The sequence below is a fragment of the Ceratotherium simum genome, chromosome 5, assembly GCF_057802395.1.
Source record: "Ceratotherium simum simum isolate JZ-2026a chromosome 5, ASM5780239v1, whole genome shotgun sequence".
NCBI classification, from domain to species: Eukaryota; Metazoa; Chordata; class Mammalia; order Perissodactyla; family Rhinocerotidae; genus Ceratotherium; species Ceratotherium simum.
In genome coordinates this window covers 18,761,974-18,782,319 of record NC_141904.1, presented here as the reverse complement: position 1 = coordinate 18,782,319, position 20,346 = coordinate 18,761,974, and the positions used below count along the sequence as shown (strand labels likewise).

General features: G+C 45.3%; 1 protein-coding gene across 1 annotated transcript in view; it reads left to right on the top strand.

Annotated features, from left to right (window-relative positions):
* LOC101390529 (inhibitor of carbonic anhydrase-like) overlaps positions 1–20,346 on the top strand; it is a 41,223-nt gene that overhangs the window by 6,744 nt on the left and 14,133 nt on the right. The window contains exons 2-11 of the mRNA XM_014789504.2: positions 1,796–1,965; positions 5,866–5,974; positions 6,889–7,050; positions 8,064–8,211; positions 9,047–9,099; positions 12,342–12,520; positions 13,858–14,029; positions 14,934–15,076; positions 17,141–17,231; positions 18,386–18,442. Coding sequence (XP_014644990.1) covers positions 1,796–1,965; positions 5,866–5,974; positions 6,889–7,050; positions 8,064–8,211; positions 9,047–9,099; positions 12,342–12,520; positions 13,858–14,029; positions 14,934–15,076; positions 17,141–17,231; positions 18,386–18,442 — 1,284 coding nt within the window. The remainder of the gene's footprint in view (positions 1–1,795; positions 1,966–5,865; positions 5,975–6,888; positions 7,051–8,063; positions 8,212–9,046; positions 9,100–12,341; positions 12,521–13,857; positions 14,030–14,933; positions 15,077–17,140; positions 17,232–18,385; positions 18,443–20,346) is intronic.

Genomic DNA, 20,346 nt, shown 5'->3' with positions numbered 1-20,346 from the left:
AAAAAAAGCATACACTCACACTTAAAAAAAATTGGAAGTGAAAAAGTTACAGTTTTAATCATTTGAACATAAACACAGCGGTGACTGAAAATATAGACTTTCAAAAAGGTTTTACCAATAAATGCATGCCTTTGGGAAAATAAAACTGCAGTTGTATATAGTAGCTCCTTGTGTAACTTAACCTGCTTGCAAAGCTATTTTCATTTATAGAGTTGTCATGTCTCTACTGTTACCAGTCATTTCTAAGTACAAAACGTTTTAACAGTCTATATTAGCAAGCAGAGTAAACATGCTTTTAAAGGCTCAAAATGCACATGTAAGTTATTACTCCAGACATCTCTATTCTTCTCGAGGGCACATGGCCTGATAGTTCCATTCCCTCGCTTGATCTTCTTTCCCTGGGCTGCTACTATCAAAGGCTTTTTCAAATGGAGCCGAGTGGCCCCATTTGTCACTCCCTGTCTTTGGTATGGGATTCTGTCTAAGGAAATTTGGCATCTCCTGTCCCATTTCTTTTGATATTTCCTACTTACAGACAGTTAAAAGGCAGTACAAGTTTCAGAGTCAAACAGACCTGAGTGGTTCAAATATTAGCTTCATCTCAAGTTATTTAATGTCCTTGACTGAAGTTTTTTCTTTTTTTTTTTTAATCTCACCTACAAAATGGGAACATTAATATTCAAATGGCAGGACAGTTGTGGACATTAGAGGAAGGTAATGTGCCTGGCACACTGCCTGACATCCATGGCCTCATCAAACACTGGGAGCTGCTACTGCTATAGCTTTCATCTTCTAGATTTAATTTAAAATGACATTTTGCTCAAATACTGCGGATTTGTAAACAGCATTTTGCCTTTGTAATATTCTCTACACTAATTACTACAGCTTAGAATACCAGTGAAATAAACAGGCACTGATTTCAATGCCCAAGCAATTAGTACTATGTGAGGTTGGAGCAGCCAATATGAAGATAAAGACAAATCACTAGGCCCACAGCTTCCTTCCCATAGGCTTTATTTTTTTCTTTTTTCTTCTTCAAGGTGAAATTTGCTAATATAAAATTAATCATTTAAAAGTGTACAGTTCAGTAGTATTTAGCACTTTCACAATGTTTTGCAACTACCACCTCTATCTACTTCCAAAATAGTTTCATCACCCTAAAAGAAAACTCGTACCCATTAAGCAGTCAGTACCATTCCCCTCTCCCCCAACCCCTGGAAACCACAAATTTGCTTTCTGTCTCTATAGATTTACCTATTCTAGATATTTCCTATAAATGAAATTGTATAATGTGTGGCCTTTTGTGTCTGGCTACTTTTGTTTAACATAATATTTTTGAGGTTCATCAACGTTGTAGCATGTAGTAGTACTTCATTCTTTTTATGGCAGAATAGTATTCCATCATATGGGTATATCATATTTTGTTTACCCATTCACTTTTTTACGTACATTTGGCTTGTTCCCACCTTTTGGACCATTGTGGATAGTGCTGCTATGACTATTTGTGTAACACGTGTATTTGAGTACCTGTTTTCAATTTTTGGGGGGTATATACTTAGGAGTAGAATTTCTGGACCATATGGTAATTCTATGTTTAGCTTTTTGGGAATGCTTTTGGCTTTTTTCTCCAAGAGGAAAGGCAAAATCAGAGAAATGGAACCTGATAATTTATGAGCTGTGCAGCCAATTCAACTTATATCTACCCAGCCAACCCTTGACCTTGTCTTTAACCTCTTCTGCCAGCAGAGAAAGATGAGTACTGTGTGTTCCTTACACCTCTGGCCTCTCTCCCCAGGGCTGTGTCTGGCTGTCCCTGAGCAAAATGTGAGATGGTGCACTGTGTCAAATCATGAGGCCAGGAAGTGCTCCAGTTTCCACAACTATATGAAAAGTGTCCTTCCTGTTGGTCCTCATATCACCTGTGTGCAGAGAGCCTCCTGCCTTGAGTGCATCAAGGCCATTGCGGTAAGTCACTGCTGCCTAAAGGAGAGTGGAAGAAAACCCATACTTTCTCTTTCTTTTTCTGCACTTGTTGTTGTTTGTTGCTTCAGTACAACTTTCTCCCCATGGGAACTAGGCCATGCTTTAGAGGAGAAAGAAATAAGCTGAAGACCTGAAAGTACAGGGGCTGTGTGTAAAGAAAAATATAGTTGCTCATTAATAGTAAAAACAGTAATAATAATAATAATAATTAAACAATGAATAGAGAAGGATTCAGTGAAAATGCCTACAGTAAAGCAAAGACAGGATTGCAATGGAAGAGAAATCTATAAAGACTTAGAAATAAACAAGAAGCTCTAGCATCAATGTTACTACTTAACATTGTTTTTGGAATTTCCTGGTAATGCAATAAGATATAAAATGCGTATGAATGGAAATAAGCAACATATTAATATTTTCAGATGATTGTATGCCTAGAAAGTACAGTGGAATCAAGAGAAATGTTACTATAATTATTTATTAATGAATAAATTAGTTTGGTAAAAAAATATATCCTGTGGCCGGCCCCATGGCCTAGTGGTTAAGTTCGGCAGGCTCTGCTTCAGCAGCCCAGGTTTGCAGTTTCAGATCCCAGGCGCGGACCTACATCACTCATCAGCCATGCTGTGGAGGCGACCCACATACAAAATAGAGGAAGACTGGCACAGATATTAGCTCAGGGATAATCTTCCTCAAGCAAAAGAAAGAAGATTGGCAACAGATGTTAGCTCAGGGCAAATCTTTCTCAGCAAAACAAAACAAAACAAAACAAAAAAAAATATATATATATATCTCTCTCTCCCAATTAATGTCATTTTCATATGTCAACAGTTATTAATTGGGGAAAAATACCCCCAAATTGTGGTCTCATTTATGTTTAAAATGCTATACAGAAAAATGTTTCAGGAAAAAAATCATATGAGAGATCTACAAGATTCTCATAAATATAATACAAAAGTCTGGGACAAATGAACAATATTTATTAATAAGTTAAAACATATGCCATATTCCTAGATGGGAAGACTACATATCATATACTTGCATATTCTCCCAAAGTTAATTCATAAATTTAATATAGTTTTCATCAAAATACAGTCTTTTTAAAAGAATCAATAAAATAATTATAAAATTTTAAGAAAAAACACATGGATGAGGATATAAATAGTGTTATGAAAAAGAAAATTAGCAGGGGAGTAGCTGAGTCCAATGTGAAACTATAACACACTTAAATAACAGTGTTACAAAGAACAGGGTCCTGGTGCAGATGTAGAAGACCTAGAAGAGAACACAATTCAGATATATTCCCAGCTTCTATATATGCATCCATCTGTCTAATTATTTACATGATACAATGTAGACGCAAACCATGATAAATGTCCAACATTAAGGGACTAGAGCCCTAGGCTTAATAAATTTAAGTAAGATACACGTAGATTTAGATTAATATGTACGATAAGGCAAACTTTCCAAACAAATGGCTGAGAAGGGATTCTTTAGTTGGATAACTAGGTAGCCATTTATTTATTCATTTAATTTCTCTTTTGTGAGGAAGATTAGCCCTGAGCTAACATCCGTCGCCAATCCTCCTCTTTTTGCTGAGGAAGATTGGCCCTGGGCTAACATCCGTGCCCATCTTCTCCTACTTTATATGGGATGCCACCACAGCATGGCTTGACAAGCAGTGAGTCGGTGCGCGCCCAGGATCCCACCCGTGAAACCCGGGCCACTGCAGCGAGTGCATGCACTTAACCACTACGCCACCAGGCCGGCCCCAAGGTAGCCATTTAGGAAAAATATCAATGGAAATTTTTAATCCATTTACCAAAATGAACTCCCAGGTTCACTCAATTTGACTAATACAGATAGACATAACAAGATAAATCACAAAAGTAGACAAATTTGGAAATGTAAAAATTTTAAATCTCTAACAAAGAAAAATTTTTTTGAAGCCCAAAGCTTACAAAAAAATATAATGCTATGACAAAACAGTATACTATAAAAATTATATAAGTGTGTCATTTAAATTTATAGGAAATGCTTAAGAATAACAAGCTATAAACAAACCACTCACAGAAAAGAAATTACAACTAATAGATGATATAAACAATAAAGGAAAACATTCATCCTTTTTAATAATTGAAGAAATGCAAATAAAACCACTCTTAAAGTAACACTTTATACCTAGTAATGTAATAACATTTCTTAAATGATAGCATTTCTTGCTGATAGGTTTGCATGAAATTGGTATGCATTGCTATTGGCATTATAAATTTCTACATCATTTCTGGAAAACAATTTGGAAATATTCAGTAAGGGTCATAAAGATGCACACAAACTTTTGTTTATTTATTTTTCTCCAATTCATATATATAGAGGGCAGGTGATTTGTTACAGGAATTTGGCCTTATGCAATTGTGGGAGCTGGTTAAGCAGTCTCTATGAGACTGTCGTCTTTGCATCTGATACTGGAGCCTGAGGAGGAGGCAGTCAGGAAAGGAAGATGTATATAAAGTGGGGAAGAGCAAGAACAGCCTGGAACCACAGTCATGAGCTGGAGCCCATGGGGATGGACTGAACCCGTGTCAATTCTTGTTGCTTCTGACCTTGATGGTGTTCACAAGACCCAGTGGCCTTCTTGATCTTTTACCTCTATACTAAATCTCTCCTTTTCTCAAGTTAATTTGAGTTCTGATACATGCAACCAATGGAGTACTAACTTTATAGATATTCATATTTATATATAGACATTAACATACACAGATACATATATGTGTTAAAAAACAAAATTCGACTGAGTAAATTTTAAAGACCTTGTTGGCTTTGTTCAAAGATTCATGAATCAGGCAGCATCCAGTCTAGGAGATAGAAAGGAGCTCTGAGGAGCTGTACGAAATGAAAGACTTTTATAGGCAGAAGGGAGCAGGAACAAGGAGGTTATACTAGGCAAAAAAGTGGATTGGTTATTGCAAAGTTACTTTCCTTTAGGGGATAGCAGGAGTCTGTCAGGCAGATGACCTCACTAGTGCTGATCAGGGGATTCCTGATTGACTGGTTCAAGATTCCATTTCTGGGAGAGCTGAAACTATAATTAAATTGTCTTGGTTTGGTGACATGAGGCTGAGCATAAGTGACTCCATTTTGGGCCTGCTGTGTTGTTTTTAACATGTGCATATATACATGCATGCACATATATGAATATATATTGTAAAACATATATAAGAAAAAATGGGATGGGGAAAAGGAGGCAAGTATATAGAAACACAACACTAAATTCAGCAAAAGCCAAGTAACATTAAGTGTCAATTAATAAACGAATAAAGAGAATGCTTTCCATGATGGGTAGGGAAATGATCCAACCTCATTTCTGAGAAGAGGCTATGAGGTTACTGCTGCTTGCAGGAAGGAAGGAATCCTTGGCTGACAGACCCTTGAAGAGGGAATGCAGATCTGAGAGTGTAAAACATGCCTTCTTATGGATGGAAATGTTGTACAATTCATTCACTCATTTATCCAACAAACATTCATTGAACACCAATTTGTAGTAGGTGCTGGGATTCAGGAGGACAAAAACAACAACAACAACAAAAATGCCCCCACCTTGGTGGAGCTTACATTGCAAAGGGGAGGGCGAACAATAAGGAAAGTTTGTCAGACTGTTGATAAGGGCTGAGGAGAAAAGCAAAGGGGAGTCCAGCATTTATGAGGTGGTAGTTTTAGGAGTGTGGTTGGAGAGAGACTCACTGAGAAGGTGACATTTGAGCCAAGGGAGGTGAAGGAGGTCCGAGCCATATAGGTCTCTGTGTACAAGTGTCATTGGCAGAGAATTAGGTGAACACTCCTCAGAGGTGAGAAGATCCGTTCATGAGCTGGTCTCTTCTCTTCCAGGCAAAGGAAGCAGATGCTGTGACCGTCGATGGAGGTTTGGTGTTTGAGGCAGGCCTGGCCCCCTACAACCTGAAGCCCATCGTGGCAGAATTCTATTGGTCAGAAGATGGTATGTTCTCTCTGGGGACTGAGGTGTCTGGTCTGACACAGCAGCCATGGGGGGAGGCAGGGACTGGGTCAGCGTTACACTTGCTGGAGCTCTTTGGACTGGAGGAAGCTGTCACCTATGCTGACCCACGAGGGTTGGGATGCTGGCTCTCCCTGGGAAGCTGTGAACTTTGTGCATCCTGATGGAAATGCTATTGGTGCGACTGGATGAGAGGGGCAAGTGCTGTCCAGAGTCCATCATCCATCCATTGGGGCTGCACCAGCAGGAGGTCCGTCTCTGGAGACACACAGACCCTGACAGCCTCTTCCCTGTGTTAAGTCCTCCACAGGTGCTCCAGAACGTGGGCCTGTGTCCGTTGTGAGGAGCAGTTTTGAGGGAGTCGAAGAATGGGGCTTTGCCTCCTCCCCATACTTGTCCATTAGTGTCATCAGTATGTGTGTCAGCACAGCCCGCCTCAATTTGACTCCAACTTGCAGGGCCCTGGCAAAATCCTGGGGATGCCCCTGCGTCCTTCCTCTCACACCTTCACCTTTGTGTCTGGGCTGCAGACAGAGAAGCAGAGAGGGGAGAAAAGCCTTTGGCGAGAAACAGTAACATCACAAGGCCTGGGAGCCAAAGCTCTCCCTGAGAGCACCCTGCAGGCCCTGTGACAGCTGGTGCCCCCTCCTGCCTCATATCTCCAGTGGGTTGGAGGAGCTGGCAGAAAAGGAACTAGTGTTTATTGCCTTGAAAAGGCACAGTTTTCTTTCTCCTGTCAATCAATCAAAGGCTTTTTTCGTTTCCTTTTCTGCCGCTTACCAGGGGATGGTTCAGGTCCTAGGATCCCCTCAAGTTCCCCATTGCACATTCCGGAAGATTAGTAGTGACGATGTGGCATCTTCCTTTGGCCCTTCTTTCTCTCTGCTCCTTTGCAGGCCCACAAACCCACTATTATGTCGTAGCCGTGGTGAGGAGGGGCAGTGACTTCCAGCTGAGCCAGCTCCAAGGCAAGAAGTCCTGCCACACGGGCCTCCGATGTTCTGCTGGGTGGAAAATCCCCATGGGGATGCTTCTTCCCTCTGACCCTGTTGAGGAAGGTGAGCCGGCTGGGGCTGGGTGCCCGCAGGCAGGGCTCCTCCTCCAGTCGCCCATGTGGGTTGTACTGGGGCCATACAATCACTTTCAGGTGTACGTGCCATAGGTGGGGGCTTGGGACGAAGGCAAGAGGGGTGAGTGGGCTGGAGCCGTGAGTTTCTGTGTACTCGTCTTCTTGTTCCGTCACGATGAGCCAAGGTGAGCCTCGGGTGCCCTTTCAGCTCTTGAAAGATGAAGGCCAAATCTTTCTGTGTTCTGCAAAAGGGCGTCTGTCTGAGTCCAGCCAGGTCTGTAGCATTCACGTTTCTCCTGTAATAGGGACAAGGGGCTGCTGGGGTCAGATGGAGTGCTGTGGCCTGGGCCACAGCTCTGCCCATGTTTGCCCTCTCTTGGGGTTCCCACTCACCTGTGTCAGACTCTGCTGGACATCTGTGTGGGCAGTCATGAGGTGGCTGTTCACATGTCCCCACATGCCCACCAGGCAAGTTATACCAACCGCCTCCCGTGGGTTCCCGGAAGAGGGATTCCCATGAGCCACGACAGCCCCTAGACCAGAAGGGGAGAGGAGTGGGTGGGACTATGTCCTGAGGGAAGGAAGCACTGTCAGGGGCTCCTGCCATGTTTAGAGTTCTGCTCAGCCCCCCAGAGCCTCCATGTTGGTAACAAGTTGAGGGGCGCTGGGACTGCAACTTGGTTCGGTGTAGGCCAGCACCTCTTGTGCCCTACAGTGGACGAGCTAGGAAGCATCTCATGGGTTGCGGCCCTGGGCCCATGAGCGAATATGATGCCTGAATGCACAGGGACCCCGGGCACCCACTCCCTTGGGTGTGGGCACTGTCAGCCACCTCTGGCAGGCTGCACCTGGCCAGCCCACCCACACTTACTTCCTCAGGACATCCCGGGAAGTGTGCGCAGACTAATGGGCTGTCACACAGGGCCACTCACTCACACACATGCACAACCCCAAGGCCTCAGCCAGCTCATGCCCTGAGGTCCCTGTGTCTGTGTTGAGCAGCAGTGGCCAAGTTCTTCTCCAGCAGCTGCGTCCCCTGTGCGGATGGGAAGGAGTTCCCCAGCCTGTGTCAACTGTGTGCGGGAAAAGGGACAGACAAGTGTGCCTGCTCCAACCAAGAACTGTATTTCGGCTATTCGGGAGCCTTCAAGTGAGTGAGACACCCCTGCTCCTCCTTCTCACACTGAGGGTGGGGAACCTAAGGCACAGGGAGTAGATAGGTCCTGCCCCAGTCCACCTAGAGTGTCAGTGTGAAACCTAGGGCCCGAGTGCCTCCCACGGCCCACCCTCGCTCCTAACCATCTGAGGAGCAGTCTTCCATGTGGGAGCCCCTCTTGTCTCCCCAGAGTCTGTGGTCTGCCTGTGTTACCCTCCTGGACCAGGGAGGGCTGAGGGGACAGAGCTGTTTCGGGGACTCTGGGATCCACAGACATAGGCTTGGGCTCCCAGCCAGGCCAAAGGCCAGGACCTCCCAGCTTGCTTCTAGAATTCTGCCTGAGCATCTCCCTGTGTCAGGGACATGTGCCTGCCTCTCCCCAGCTCCCTCTCAGCCCCCTGCAGGCACCTCTCCGTACTCCGTGCCTGCAAGAGAAATGGCTACCACTCAAAACCACAGTGAAACTGGCTGGGAATCCAAGACTATCCAGAGTTTTTATCCTCCATGTAAAAGGCTTTAAACTTTTAATAAAAAAACAAACATCTGTTGCTATAGGCTGCCTTGGGAGAGGAAGGTGAAGGTCCTTCTTTCGCGCCATCCCTCCCCAGAGTTGCCTGGTATGTGGCTCACAGGGCTTCTGCCTGCTTCAGACCTGGGCTTGGCTGTGGGGGTTCAAAGGCCCCTCAGACAGGGCCATGGCCTCTGTGGAGACAGTCAGAAGCCCAGGAAACTGTGGGCAAAGCCCTGTGAGCCAGTGGAGGGGCTGCACGGGGGAGGGGCAAGCCTGAGTCATGGACAGTAGCCTGACTACAGCTCTCCTGTTCCTCAGGTGTCTGCAGTATGTGGGGGATGTGGCCTTCATGAGGCATTTGACCGTGTTTGGTAAGTGCTAGGCAGAGGCAGAATCATGTGGGCCACACACTGGCTAGGGGAACTGGATCTTGCCTGGAAGTTTCCTTACATCTTGAGATGGATGATGACAAGATCCTTAAAGAAACAGGAGAATTTTTGTATAAAAACATTTCTGTTATTTGTACTTTGTTTAGTGCTCAAATTGTTCAGTCTATAAATCTACTAAACAAATTTTCTGAACGTTTAAACAGTACTTACCAACTAATAAAACAAAACAGGTTTTAATAACCAAATTCTCTTAGTCACTGAAGTATTAATTTCAAATTTAATCACATTCTTCTCAATGCTTCATTATAAACGGCTCCTAAATTCTTCAAACACATAAATTATAATGATTTCTCAACTTATTAGCACATCTATAATTAAATCTGTTGCAAAAGCATTATTACCATGGACAAAAAAGTATATCTTCTTTACTTCTATGTTAAAAAAAAACACAACAACCTTTCCAGAGTTTTGGGCAATTTACCAGAAACAAAAAAAAGGTAGTATTTCAGACAAGTTGAGGTTACAGATTCTGGGTTTTATAACCAACCAAATTTCTACCAGATACAGACCACACTCATATCACTCAAGATGTTTAAAACCAAATGTATATTCACATGCTAGGTTCACTTTTTAAACAAATGTCTGCTGCCTCAGGGAGAATTTTGAGTCCTCGATTTTTACGTAGGCCTTAGTTCCTTACAACCTCGTGTCTTCCTCTAACGTGAAATGGATGTTCAGTGTCCTTTGTTCCCCTGTTCGGCTGTTCACAGTTCACTGTCCCCTCATTATTACACACTGACCTGGTTCGTTAGCATTTTGGCAATTGATGCATGTCTTATTATCAGTAATTTTAATTAGTGGGGTCATCTCTGGGTTTCATCTCCCAGAATCAAGTTGTTCCAAATAATTGTTGTTTCCTCTCGTTGTTCAAATTACCACAGCCATTCCAGTGGGAAGCCTCTTCTAACACTCACTCTGAAGTATTTGAAAACATCCTCACTTTCTGAGAACAACAGGTTGTCCCAGACCATCCTGACTGACCTTTGCCAAAAACCACTTGTCTGTTATTATGTAAGAGCCCTCATTGTGTCTTTTTTTTTTTTTTTGTGAGGAAGATCAGCCCTGAGCTAACATCCATGCCAGTCTTCCTCTTTTTGCTGAGGACGACGGGCCCTGAGCTAATATCTATTGCCAATCGTCCTCCTTTTTTTTTTCCCTTTTTCTCCCCAAAGCCCCAGTAGATAGTTGCATGTCATAGTTGCACGTCCTTCTAGTTGTTGCACGTGGGACACCGCCTCAGCATGGCCAGACAAGCAGTGCATCAGTGCGCACCCGGGATCTGAACCTGGGCCGCCAGTAGCGGAGCGCGTGCACTTAATCACTAAGCCACGGGGCCAGCCCCCCTCATTGTGTCTTAAGTAGAAGTTTATGAGGGACCATCCACTGGCTTTGGGGGTGAAAATGAGTGTTTCTGGGGAGCTGTTGCCACTACTGGGCCCTTGGGTGTCTGAGGTGGAAAAGTTCGTTCTTTCGGAAGCTATTAGATCATGCGGATTCTTTTAATTTAATTCTAACTTACTAAATTGTTAAAATTTTTTTTCTTTTAGTATAAAGACTTAAAATGTATTTTCTTTACGACATACCCAATTCAATGTGTCACCATTCACAAGTACTCTAATTGTACTCCTCTTTCAGTATGAGATTTTATCAACCCCAAAGACCTTCCATATTGGTTTTCTAGGGCTGCCATAACCAAGTACCACAAACTGGGTGGCTTAAGCAACAGAAATTTATTGTCTCATGGCTCTAGAGGCTAGAATTCCAAGATCAAGATGTTGGCAGGGTTGGTTCCCTCTGAAGGTTGTGGGGAAGAATCTGTTCCGTGCCTTTCTCCTGCTTCTGGTGGTTTGCTGGCAATCTTTGGCATTCCTTGGCTGGTAATTGCATCACCCCAATCTCTGTCTTTCTCTTCACATGGCATTCTTTCTGTGTGCATGTCTGTCTGTGTCCAAACTCCGCCTTTTTATAAGGACACCAGTCATGCTGGATTAGGGGCTCACCCTACTCCAGTAGGACCTCATCTTAACTAATTACATCTCCAATGACTCTATTTCCAAATAAGGTCACATTCTGAGGTACTGGTGATTAGGACTTCAACATATGAATTTTGTGGGGGACACAATTCAACCAGAGCACCTTCTAATACCTAGACAACAGGAATCAAAGAGCCTGTTTTCCTCACAAGATTTTCTGGTCCTTCTTGTACCTATAGAGTGCCCTGACTGGGCCCCTAGGCCTCCGTCCATCCCTCAACCCTTCCACTACCTTTCCCCACCAGGCTCTGCCTCCAGGAGAGTGTTGCTGCTTTAGTGGGGGACCTGGATTTTCCTAGCATGGTGACATGTCAGCCTCAGACTAGCTGAGACTTTGATGAGTGACTTCAACTCCCTGAGCCTCGGTTTCCTCATCTCTAGAATGGGATAATCATATTACCAGCTCCTCCAGTTGTGAGGATTAAGTGAAAAAGAGTGTGGAGAGCCTTCAGCAGTCTTTGGTGTGCTGTGAGTGCTCAGAAAACATTTGCTGTCAACATTCACATTAGCAGAGCCACAGAGACGTGGGGCAGTTGGAGGGGCCCTGGCCTGAGCGTGCCTCCCATCTATGATGAGATCCAGTCATGTCATCTCCCAAGACCTCAGCTTCCTCGTCTGTATAAAATGTATTTGGAAAAGATTCTTTTTCAGTCCTCTTCAGGTTGTTAAAAAAATGATTAAAGAAGATAATTTAGCTGATAGAAACAAACTTTATTTAATACTTCACAAAGAGGACAGTCTCCATTCGGAGAACTGCAAAACGGAGAGGAAGGCAGGGAGCTTTTACAGGATAAAGAATAAAGAACCTGAAAATATCTGATTGGCTGGGGCCACATATTCAACCTTGTTTGGGGTGAGAAGGAACAAGAAAATTAGTATACAGCCTAGAGCTGGCTTGGCATCTGGGGATGGGCCTACTGGATGTACTGGGTTTCTGGTCAAGTGGAGCATTTATGAGGACACAAGAGTTATCTATGTTTCGGTCTGCTGACGTGGCACCCCATGCAGGAGCGGCTCCATCTTGGGCCTAGAAAGCTACTTCAACAAGGGCAGTTTGTGATTCAGTGAGGAGCAGGGATCACAGCTCGTGGCTCTGCCTGCAGTCGGCTCATCTGGGCTTTCCTCCCCCAGAGAACCTGCCATACAAGGCTGACAGGGACCAGTATCAGCTGCTCTGCAGGGACAACACCAGGAGGCCACTGGATAAATACAAGGACTGCTACCTGGCCCGGGTCCCCTCCCATGCCGTTGTGGCCCGAAGCATGGACGGCAAGGAGGACTTGATCTGGGAGCTTCTTAACCAAGCCCAGGTATCCCCACCCACCATCCTCCCCTCCTGCTTAGGGGTCCCTGCTTGGATTTGGGGCATTTTCCTTGACCCTTCTAGCCACTCAGGAAGTCCTTCTCGGTGTTGGACACAGCAGGACCCACACCACACATCATCTGCTTCACTGACAAGCCACTCAGTCTGTATATGTTATAGACAGTGAGGCCATAAACCCCTCACCTGGCATCATCGACCTGGTGGGTCAAAGACTCTCTGCAGAAGACCTTCCTTGCCCCATTTTATTCTTTTCAGTTCTAAAGGGATCCTCGGGATGCAGTGTAGATGCCCCTCCTTGGTGAAGTATTCCCCGATTATCCTATTGGTCTGTCATCCCTCAGTGGCAGGTACCCCAGCCCGAGCGTTCTCCCTCTGTCCTGCGTTGGTGGTAGCCTTGCCCAGCCAGCCCTCATTCATCACCCCGTCCCATCTCTGTCAGCGTTCTCTGCTCAGCACTGGGGATTCAGAGATGAACTAGACAAAGACCTGCCCTTGAGTTGCTCACAGAGGAATGTGGAAAATACAATGAGTACATTGTACATAGAAATGATCACCAGATGAGATGGCACAGCCTTGGGGACATGGATTGTGTACTTTGCAGAGAACAGAGGGACTGATTTGCAGCATGTATCTGGGAGGATTCCTGGGCCATGGGGAGCAAGCTGTGTGTACCCCTCGGAAGTGTAGGGGTTTGCCAGAGAAGGCAGCAGGTGACATTTCATGCACAGCCACTGCAAAAGCAAAAAGCAGATAGACATTGGAAAGAGTGTGTGGGTAGGTGCTACCTTCGACTACAGTCAGGAACAGCTTTGGGCCAGTCAGCAGGAATCACAGGCAAAGGGGACTGCTTGAAATCCTTCAGGGCAGGCCAGGGGTGGGAGATGAGCCCAGGACTCCTGACCTCCAGGCTTGAGGGCAGGGTGCTGGAGCACCAGCTGCTCCAGGATGAAGGGCCACTCTGGGCAATCAGATGGCCATGAATGAGGCCGCCTTCAACGACTGCCCTGTGAGAACATGGCATTGGAGAGGGGGAGCTGCCTGGCACATGGTGACCCGTACCCCATTGTACACACTGGGGGATAGCCCCTGGCAGTTTCCCTGAGGCCGCAAAGGTGGACAAGCTGGGGTTGGAGTAAAGCATTCCTGGAGAGAGACTTGGGCCCCCCGTGAGCGCAGGGACTGCGGAGGGCCTTGGCCACTGTCTTCGCTCTCAGGTGCTCATATTTTTCTCCCTTTCTGTTTTCTGTGGGTTTGGGGTTTGTTTTCCCTTTATCTCTCTATGCCAGCCTCCTTCCTTCACTGCTTCTTTTATCCTTTGAACAGGAAAGTGTTGGAAACGACAAGTCGGCAGAATTCCAGCTCTTTGGCTCTCCTCATGGGGAGGACCTGCTGTTTACAGACACTGCCCGTGGGTTTGTAAGAGTCCCACCTAAGACGGACGCCAAGCTGTACTTGGGATATGAGAATTTGGCTGCCATTCAGCATCTAAGGAGAGGTGTGTGAGGTCCTGGAAGGACCCCCACAGGGTGGGGCCATAGAGGCTTTCCCCGTGCCTGCAACCCTCACCCAACCTCCACTGGCCTGCGAGCCCAAGGGAACCACCAACTGCATTGGGTTAATGAGGGGATTTTCTGCTGAGCTGGGGAGAAGGTCTGAATTATGAGATCACACAAGGGTTTTGAAGACCTTCAGATTACAGACACTCGAAGTAATGATGGTTCTGGCTCCCTTGTATTAACCAGGGTCACCCCTCCCAGAGGCAGGTCTCTGATAGGGAATATAGCCCATCCTAAACTAAATGCGGAATATGGCCTCTGCCACCATGAGGAGTGGAACTAGAATTTCAGAAGGTTTTAATCCAGCTCCTGCCTTCCTCTGGATCCCTATGGTTCATTTCTTCCTTTTTTTAAATTCGTTTAGTCAACCAATAGTTATTGAGCATCTACAAGAGCCACTGCATTAGGCATGGGCATACAGTGGTGAGCAAAGACACTGGGTGGGGGGAGAGCAAGCAAGCCCACCCAGAACAGACCCCATGACTACCTACTGAGGAACTCTCCCTGGATGGGAGAAACCAGTCCTGTAAGAGAAAACCCCTGAAGGCCTTGAGCTGGGCTAGTGCTCAGAGAGGCTTCCCCTGAGGAGGTGATGCCTGAGCAGGTGAGTTCAGGAGGGAGGGGAGTTGCTCTGCCTTCCCCGCTCTTGCTGAGAACGGAGTTCCCCATTTCTCCTGGAGGGTGATAGGCGGGAATGAGCGGTGACGTGGGCATAAAACATACGAACTCTGCTGCTGTCAGTGAAGACCCCGTTGGGCAGCCACTCTGCAGCCAGTGCCACTAAACACCCGAAGGCATCTTGGGGCTTCCTTTGGACGCCGGGCTCTTTTCCACTCATCCTAGGTGAGGAAGACCCCCAGAGGGTGCTGTGGTGTGCAGTGGGCCACCATGAGAAGGCCAAGTGTGACAAGTGGAGTGCAGTGAGCGGTGGCGCCTTATGGTGCACCACAGAGGAGACCACCGAGGACTGCATGGCCGCCATCCTGGTGAGGAGGGCCCCACTCCACAGCAGAGCTCGGACGCCCAGACATGCGGCCTTTCTGCCCCCTGCCCAGACGCCTTCCCATCCACCTCAAGGCTGAGATGCACCTCAGCTTCCCCCACCCTCCAAAGCCCCACCCTCCTCCACCCCACAGGCCCCTCCAGCTCAGGCTCAGCAGAAACCTAGAGCCCGCCTAAGACCCAGACTCCTTTGGCGCTCAGCTCTGGAGTCCGGGAGCTCTGAGCGCATCCTGCTGAGGAGCTGCAGGAAGTGGGATGACATCCCAGGGAGTGGTCAGGGCCTCCGTGGATTGTGAAAGCAAATCAACCTTCTCAGTCCTTTAGTCATAAATTTAATATTTTTTCTGATGATAAAAAATGCTGGAAGAGAAATGAAAAGTAAAAATCATTCACAACTTCATAACTTAGAGATCCTCACCACATAATTTCTGAGTTATGAAGTTGTGTTGTTATTAACTTTCCATTTCTCTTTGAGCAGACAATATTTTTGTGATTAGGGAAAATAAATGTCTAAATAAAAGTCTGAAAAATTGACAAACTTAGGAGACACACAGTCTTTCTTAAGAAAGAAGATCCTAATTTTGGTAAACCTCCCTGGGACGGACCCATAAGATTAAGATCTCGCAGTTTATACAGTCTCCTAAGTTTGTCAGTTATAAGGATTAAATGAATTTGAGTGCGCGTAACATTGCCTGGCATATAGTAAGCAGCCAATAAATGTTAGCTAGTGTTATTATTATTTCAATCCTTGAGCACATTTGGTGTACTTTCTTAGGTAATGAATTCACTTAAAATATGTTTTTAATGGCTACATAATATTCCATCAGGTATTTCTGCCTCAATTTATTTAACCAATTTCTAAATGTCTACATTTGGATTATTTCCAAATCTGTTGCTATTATGGATAATATGGGATTGAAGATTTTTGTTCTATAACCATCAATATTTCTGAGTACATCTTTAATAGTCATGATGGCTAATATTTCTGGGGTTACTTACTTTGTGCCAAGTATGTTTATGAGCTCTTAACTTGCATTAACTCATTTAATCCTCACAATAAGCCTATGAGGTAAATTTCTCACTCATTTTATGGATGAAAAAAATGTATATAGAGTAGTTTTTAGGGATGTGACCTTGGAGTAGTCAGATCCTGGAGACAATGTGATATAGTGGTTATGAGCAGAAATTAAGGAATTAAACTGCCTGAGTTTAAGTCTTAGTGACCTTCTGTTGGACAAATTATTTAACCTCTCTCTGCTTCAGTTTACTAATGTATAAATGGAGGAGAATTATAGTACCTACCTTATTGGTTTCTGTGAGGAATACATGAGGTAATCACTGTAAAGTGGTTAGAAGGGCCTGGTACGTAGTAAGGGCTTGGTAAGTTTTTGCTTCTATAGTTAGTACTGTTTTAAGGTAGACTTCTAGAAGGGCAGTTAGGTCAAAAGGGAAGAGTGTGTGTGTATCTGTGTGTTTTTATCTCGATGACCTTATCTATGACTGTAAGTATACAAATTTTTCTCTGCTGTTGGAAAATTTCATTGATTAAAATAACAAGTTAATTATTAGTGAATTGTTTAATTAGAGAAATTAATTATTTGTTAAAAATCTTTGCTATGCCAGGGCTCTGAGTATAGTGCTAATGGGGTTAAGGGAACAGAATTCAACTCCACCATATGGAAGAAAATGTGTTCCATAGAAGCATATTAAATACATTCCCTGAGTCTGGCCATGTGGATTGTTGAGTGACAGTGGTCACAAAGAAAGTGTGGTGAGACATGTCCAGTATTCAGCATAGGTCTCATGAGAGGACACAGAGACAGCCAGGGAGTATGACCTGGGTGGAGCACTTGCTCCTGGGTCAATGGGCCAAAAGCACGTCCAGTTTTGTAAACCCCATGTTTATGTGGCAGAAACTTTGGGTGATCCATGATTGGGTTAATCATAAGGACATGTGACATGAAACCAACAAGATGGAAACCTCTGAGGGTCAGTGAGACAGGATAACAGCCTCACTGTTGTGCTACTGATGTATTTCTTAACTTCAGAAAGGAGAAGCTGATGCCATGAGCTTGGATGGAGGCTTCATCTACACGGTGGGCAAGTGTGGTCTGGTGCCTGTCCTGGCAGAGAACTACAGTAAGTGGAGGGAAGTGCCTCTCTTTTATTCCCCCTGGGGCACGGACATAGAAAGATGAAGAAATAATTTAGTTCATTGTTGAGATAATAGTAACTATTGTTGGAGTGTAGAGAGCTAGTAGATAACATCCCTCTTCCTTGGAGTCAGAACCAATTAAGATACAGATGCAGGAGTTAGGCAGAAAGACACCAGAATAACACCTTTATTACTAAAGGAGTGATATTGGAGGGCATGGTAGAGAGCAGGCCACAGGGCTTGCCAAATTGCCAGTGAGTTAGAGTCGCCCACTAGTTCAGGATAACAAGTCTGTTGGCCTACCCCATGGCTGAGGGTAGAGGAAAACACATTCTGTCATAGGTGAGAAGATCTAAACTACCCTCTCACAACTCTCTTCAATAAAGAAAGAAGGGATTGAGCCACGTGTGCCTAGATCCTTTTGCCAAATTTACTAGTCCAAAATTAACTCACTCCAGCTGCACTGAAAGATTGAGGGGTGGGGCCACCAGGTCATGGTCTTTAGTGAGGATCCATCCACATGAAAAAATAAAGCCAGGGGAAAAGTGGATTTCACCAGCATCATTTGTTAGACACCTCATCTGCTAGGTGTCTACATTATCCTTTGAAACAAAACAACTCTGTGAAGTAAATAGTGGTATCTCCATTTTACAGACGTAAAAACAAAGGCTTAGAGAAGTTAAATGATGTGTCCAAGGTAGAATAAAGACTGCTTCCAGGTCTTTCTGACTGCATGGACTGGTTCTTTCCCCTCCAACATGGCAAGAATATAATGATTTCCAACCACAGTGCAGAGCTCGGAGGGCAGGAAGGATGGCAGGATGACTTGACTCACACAGTGAATGCAGAAGGATCTTTGTCAAGATCTTCAATGAGCATCTCATTTTCTTTCTCTGTAACTCCCTGAGTGTTGGGGACATTCTGGGATGGAACCTAATGTTCAAATGGCAAAGATCGGGGGAGAGGAGGTAAAAGGGGACTGCAGTTTTGGCTTGTTGATGACCGATGACAAACTGCTTAGTTAGTGTTTTTCCTCATTTTATTTTTGACTCTTGAGATTGAGAAGCGCATGACTCTGGATTAAGTGATGTGAGAGCTTAAGGCGATGTACCTCGATTGTTTTTATTTTTCTTTTTAGTGCCTACAGATGGCAATGAGCAGCTTGGGTCTAAGTGTGTGAATACACCCGTGGAAGGTGAGTCGGATCAGTAACTCTGGAACTCAAAGTAAAGGCCTGTTGTTGGGGAGAGGGTGAGGAAAGCCTTAGAAATAAACAAGAGTTACTAGAGTTGTAAAAAAAAGAAGAACAAAAAGAAGACACCACAGTTAATTGTTTTTTTTTTTTTTTTTTTTTAAAGATTTTATTTATTCAGTTTTTTCCCCCCAAAGCCCCAGTAGATAGTTGTATGTCATAGGTTCACATCCTTCTAGTTGCTGTACGTGGGACTCGGCCTCACGTTGGACGGAGAAGTGGTGCCTCGGGGCGCTCCCGGGATCCGAACCCGGGCCGCCAGCATCAGAGCGCGCACACTTAACCGCTAAGCCACGGAGCCGGCCCATCCACAGTTAATTGTAAAGGAGCAAATTTATTGTGAAGCTATAATAGTAATTATTGTTTGTAGGGTGCTTTACAGTTGACAAAGGACTCCTGCTTGCACTATTCCCGTTTACTCAGCACTCTCTAGTATGTGGGCATCACTGTCCCGTGCTATGTAGAAGGGGAAAGTGAGGCTCAGGGACTGTGTGACTTGCCCAGGGCCACATAGCCAGGAAGTGAGAAGAGGCGGCATGACTGGAACCCCGTGCCCTTCCTGACACCACACTGCTCCTTGTCACCTGCTCCTGCCCATCTCTGCTTGGTCAGCACTGGGGCAGGAGCCCATTCCTGACATTTCTGGGGCTGAGGGGAGGCCTCTCAAGAGGAGGAGAGTCATAGATGCTGCTAATGAAGAGGAGGAGGATGATGAAATCAACCCTTGAGCTTGTAGCAGCTGGATTTGAATAGCAGAGGAGTCGACCTCGTCTTTAGAATGGGAGACCAGGTGACAGGTTCTCCCATCTGTGTCTCCACATAGGCAGAGAAAGTCTGTGTCTGTCCCGGAAGTACATAATCTTGGGCATTAGCTACAACAGTGGTTCACCATCCAGTGTAGTGCCTGGACCAGCTGCATCAGCATTACCTGAGAACTTGTTAGAAATGAAAGTTCTTGGGCCCCATCCCAGATCTACTGAGTCGGAAACTCTGAGGGTGGGGCCACTGCCCTGTGTTTTAACAAGCCCTCCAACTGATTCTGCTGCACATTAAGGTTTGGAAACCACTGTGACAGAGGATCCTGAGATGAAAACAGGTGCTCACTTGGGTCTGGAGTTTCTTAGGAGAGAGGCAAGCTGGGAGAGGTGGGCTGGTTTGGAGCACCACAGCTCAAGGATCATCTGTTTCCTGCCCAGCAGTGGGTCACAGGGGCCCCGCACCACCTGCCCTCCAAAACGGCCTGTGGAGTGCAAAGCTGCTCATCCTGAAGCAGCCCCTCTTCATGTGCGACAGGACCCAAGCCCTGGGATATGCTGTCCCTCTCCCTTCTCTGCTTTCATGGCCAATAGTCTTCTCTGAATCATATCTTTATCCCCAACCCTAAGGGCCAGCGTTTCATCAGACATGTAGTCTATTCTGATTGTAGATTACACAAAGTCAGAAAGAACTCTAGCTGCTGCAAGACTGGTTGAAATTTCCAGGAACTGCAGTGATATGCAAATGTAGGTCAACAAGGATGCCTACAAGACAGTTCAGGGTGGCTGACTATGATGGAGAAGGGTAGATCTGAGTAGAGATGGAGAGTCTTTAACTCCAACTCCCCCCCACACACATGCAATGGATGACAATAATTAATGCCACTTGTGCAGAAATAGTTACACCTCAAGAAAGGCGCTGTAACAGTACTTGGCTGCTGGGATGGTGTAATAGAGCACATTCTGGGAGGCAAGGGCTTGCTGTGGCCTCAGGAGAATCTGCTTCACCAGAGAGGGGCTCTGGTACTGCTTCTGTCACTAGCAACACGGCTGGAAACCTATCGATGTAACCTCCCCTTCCCATTCCTAACA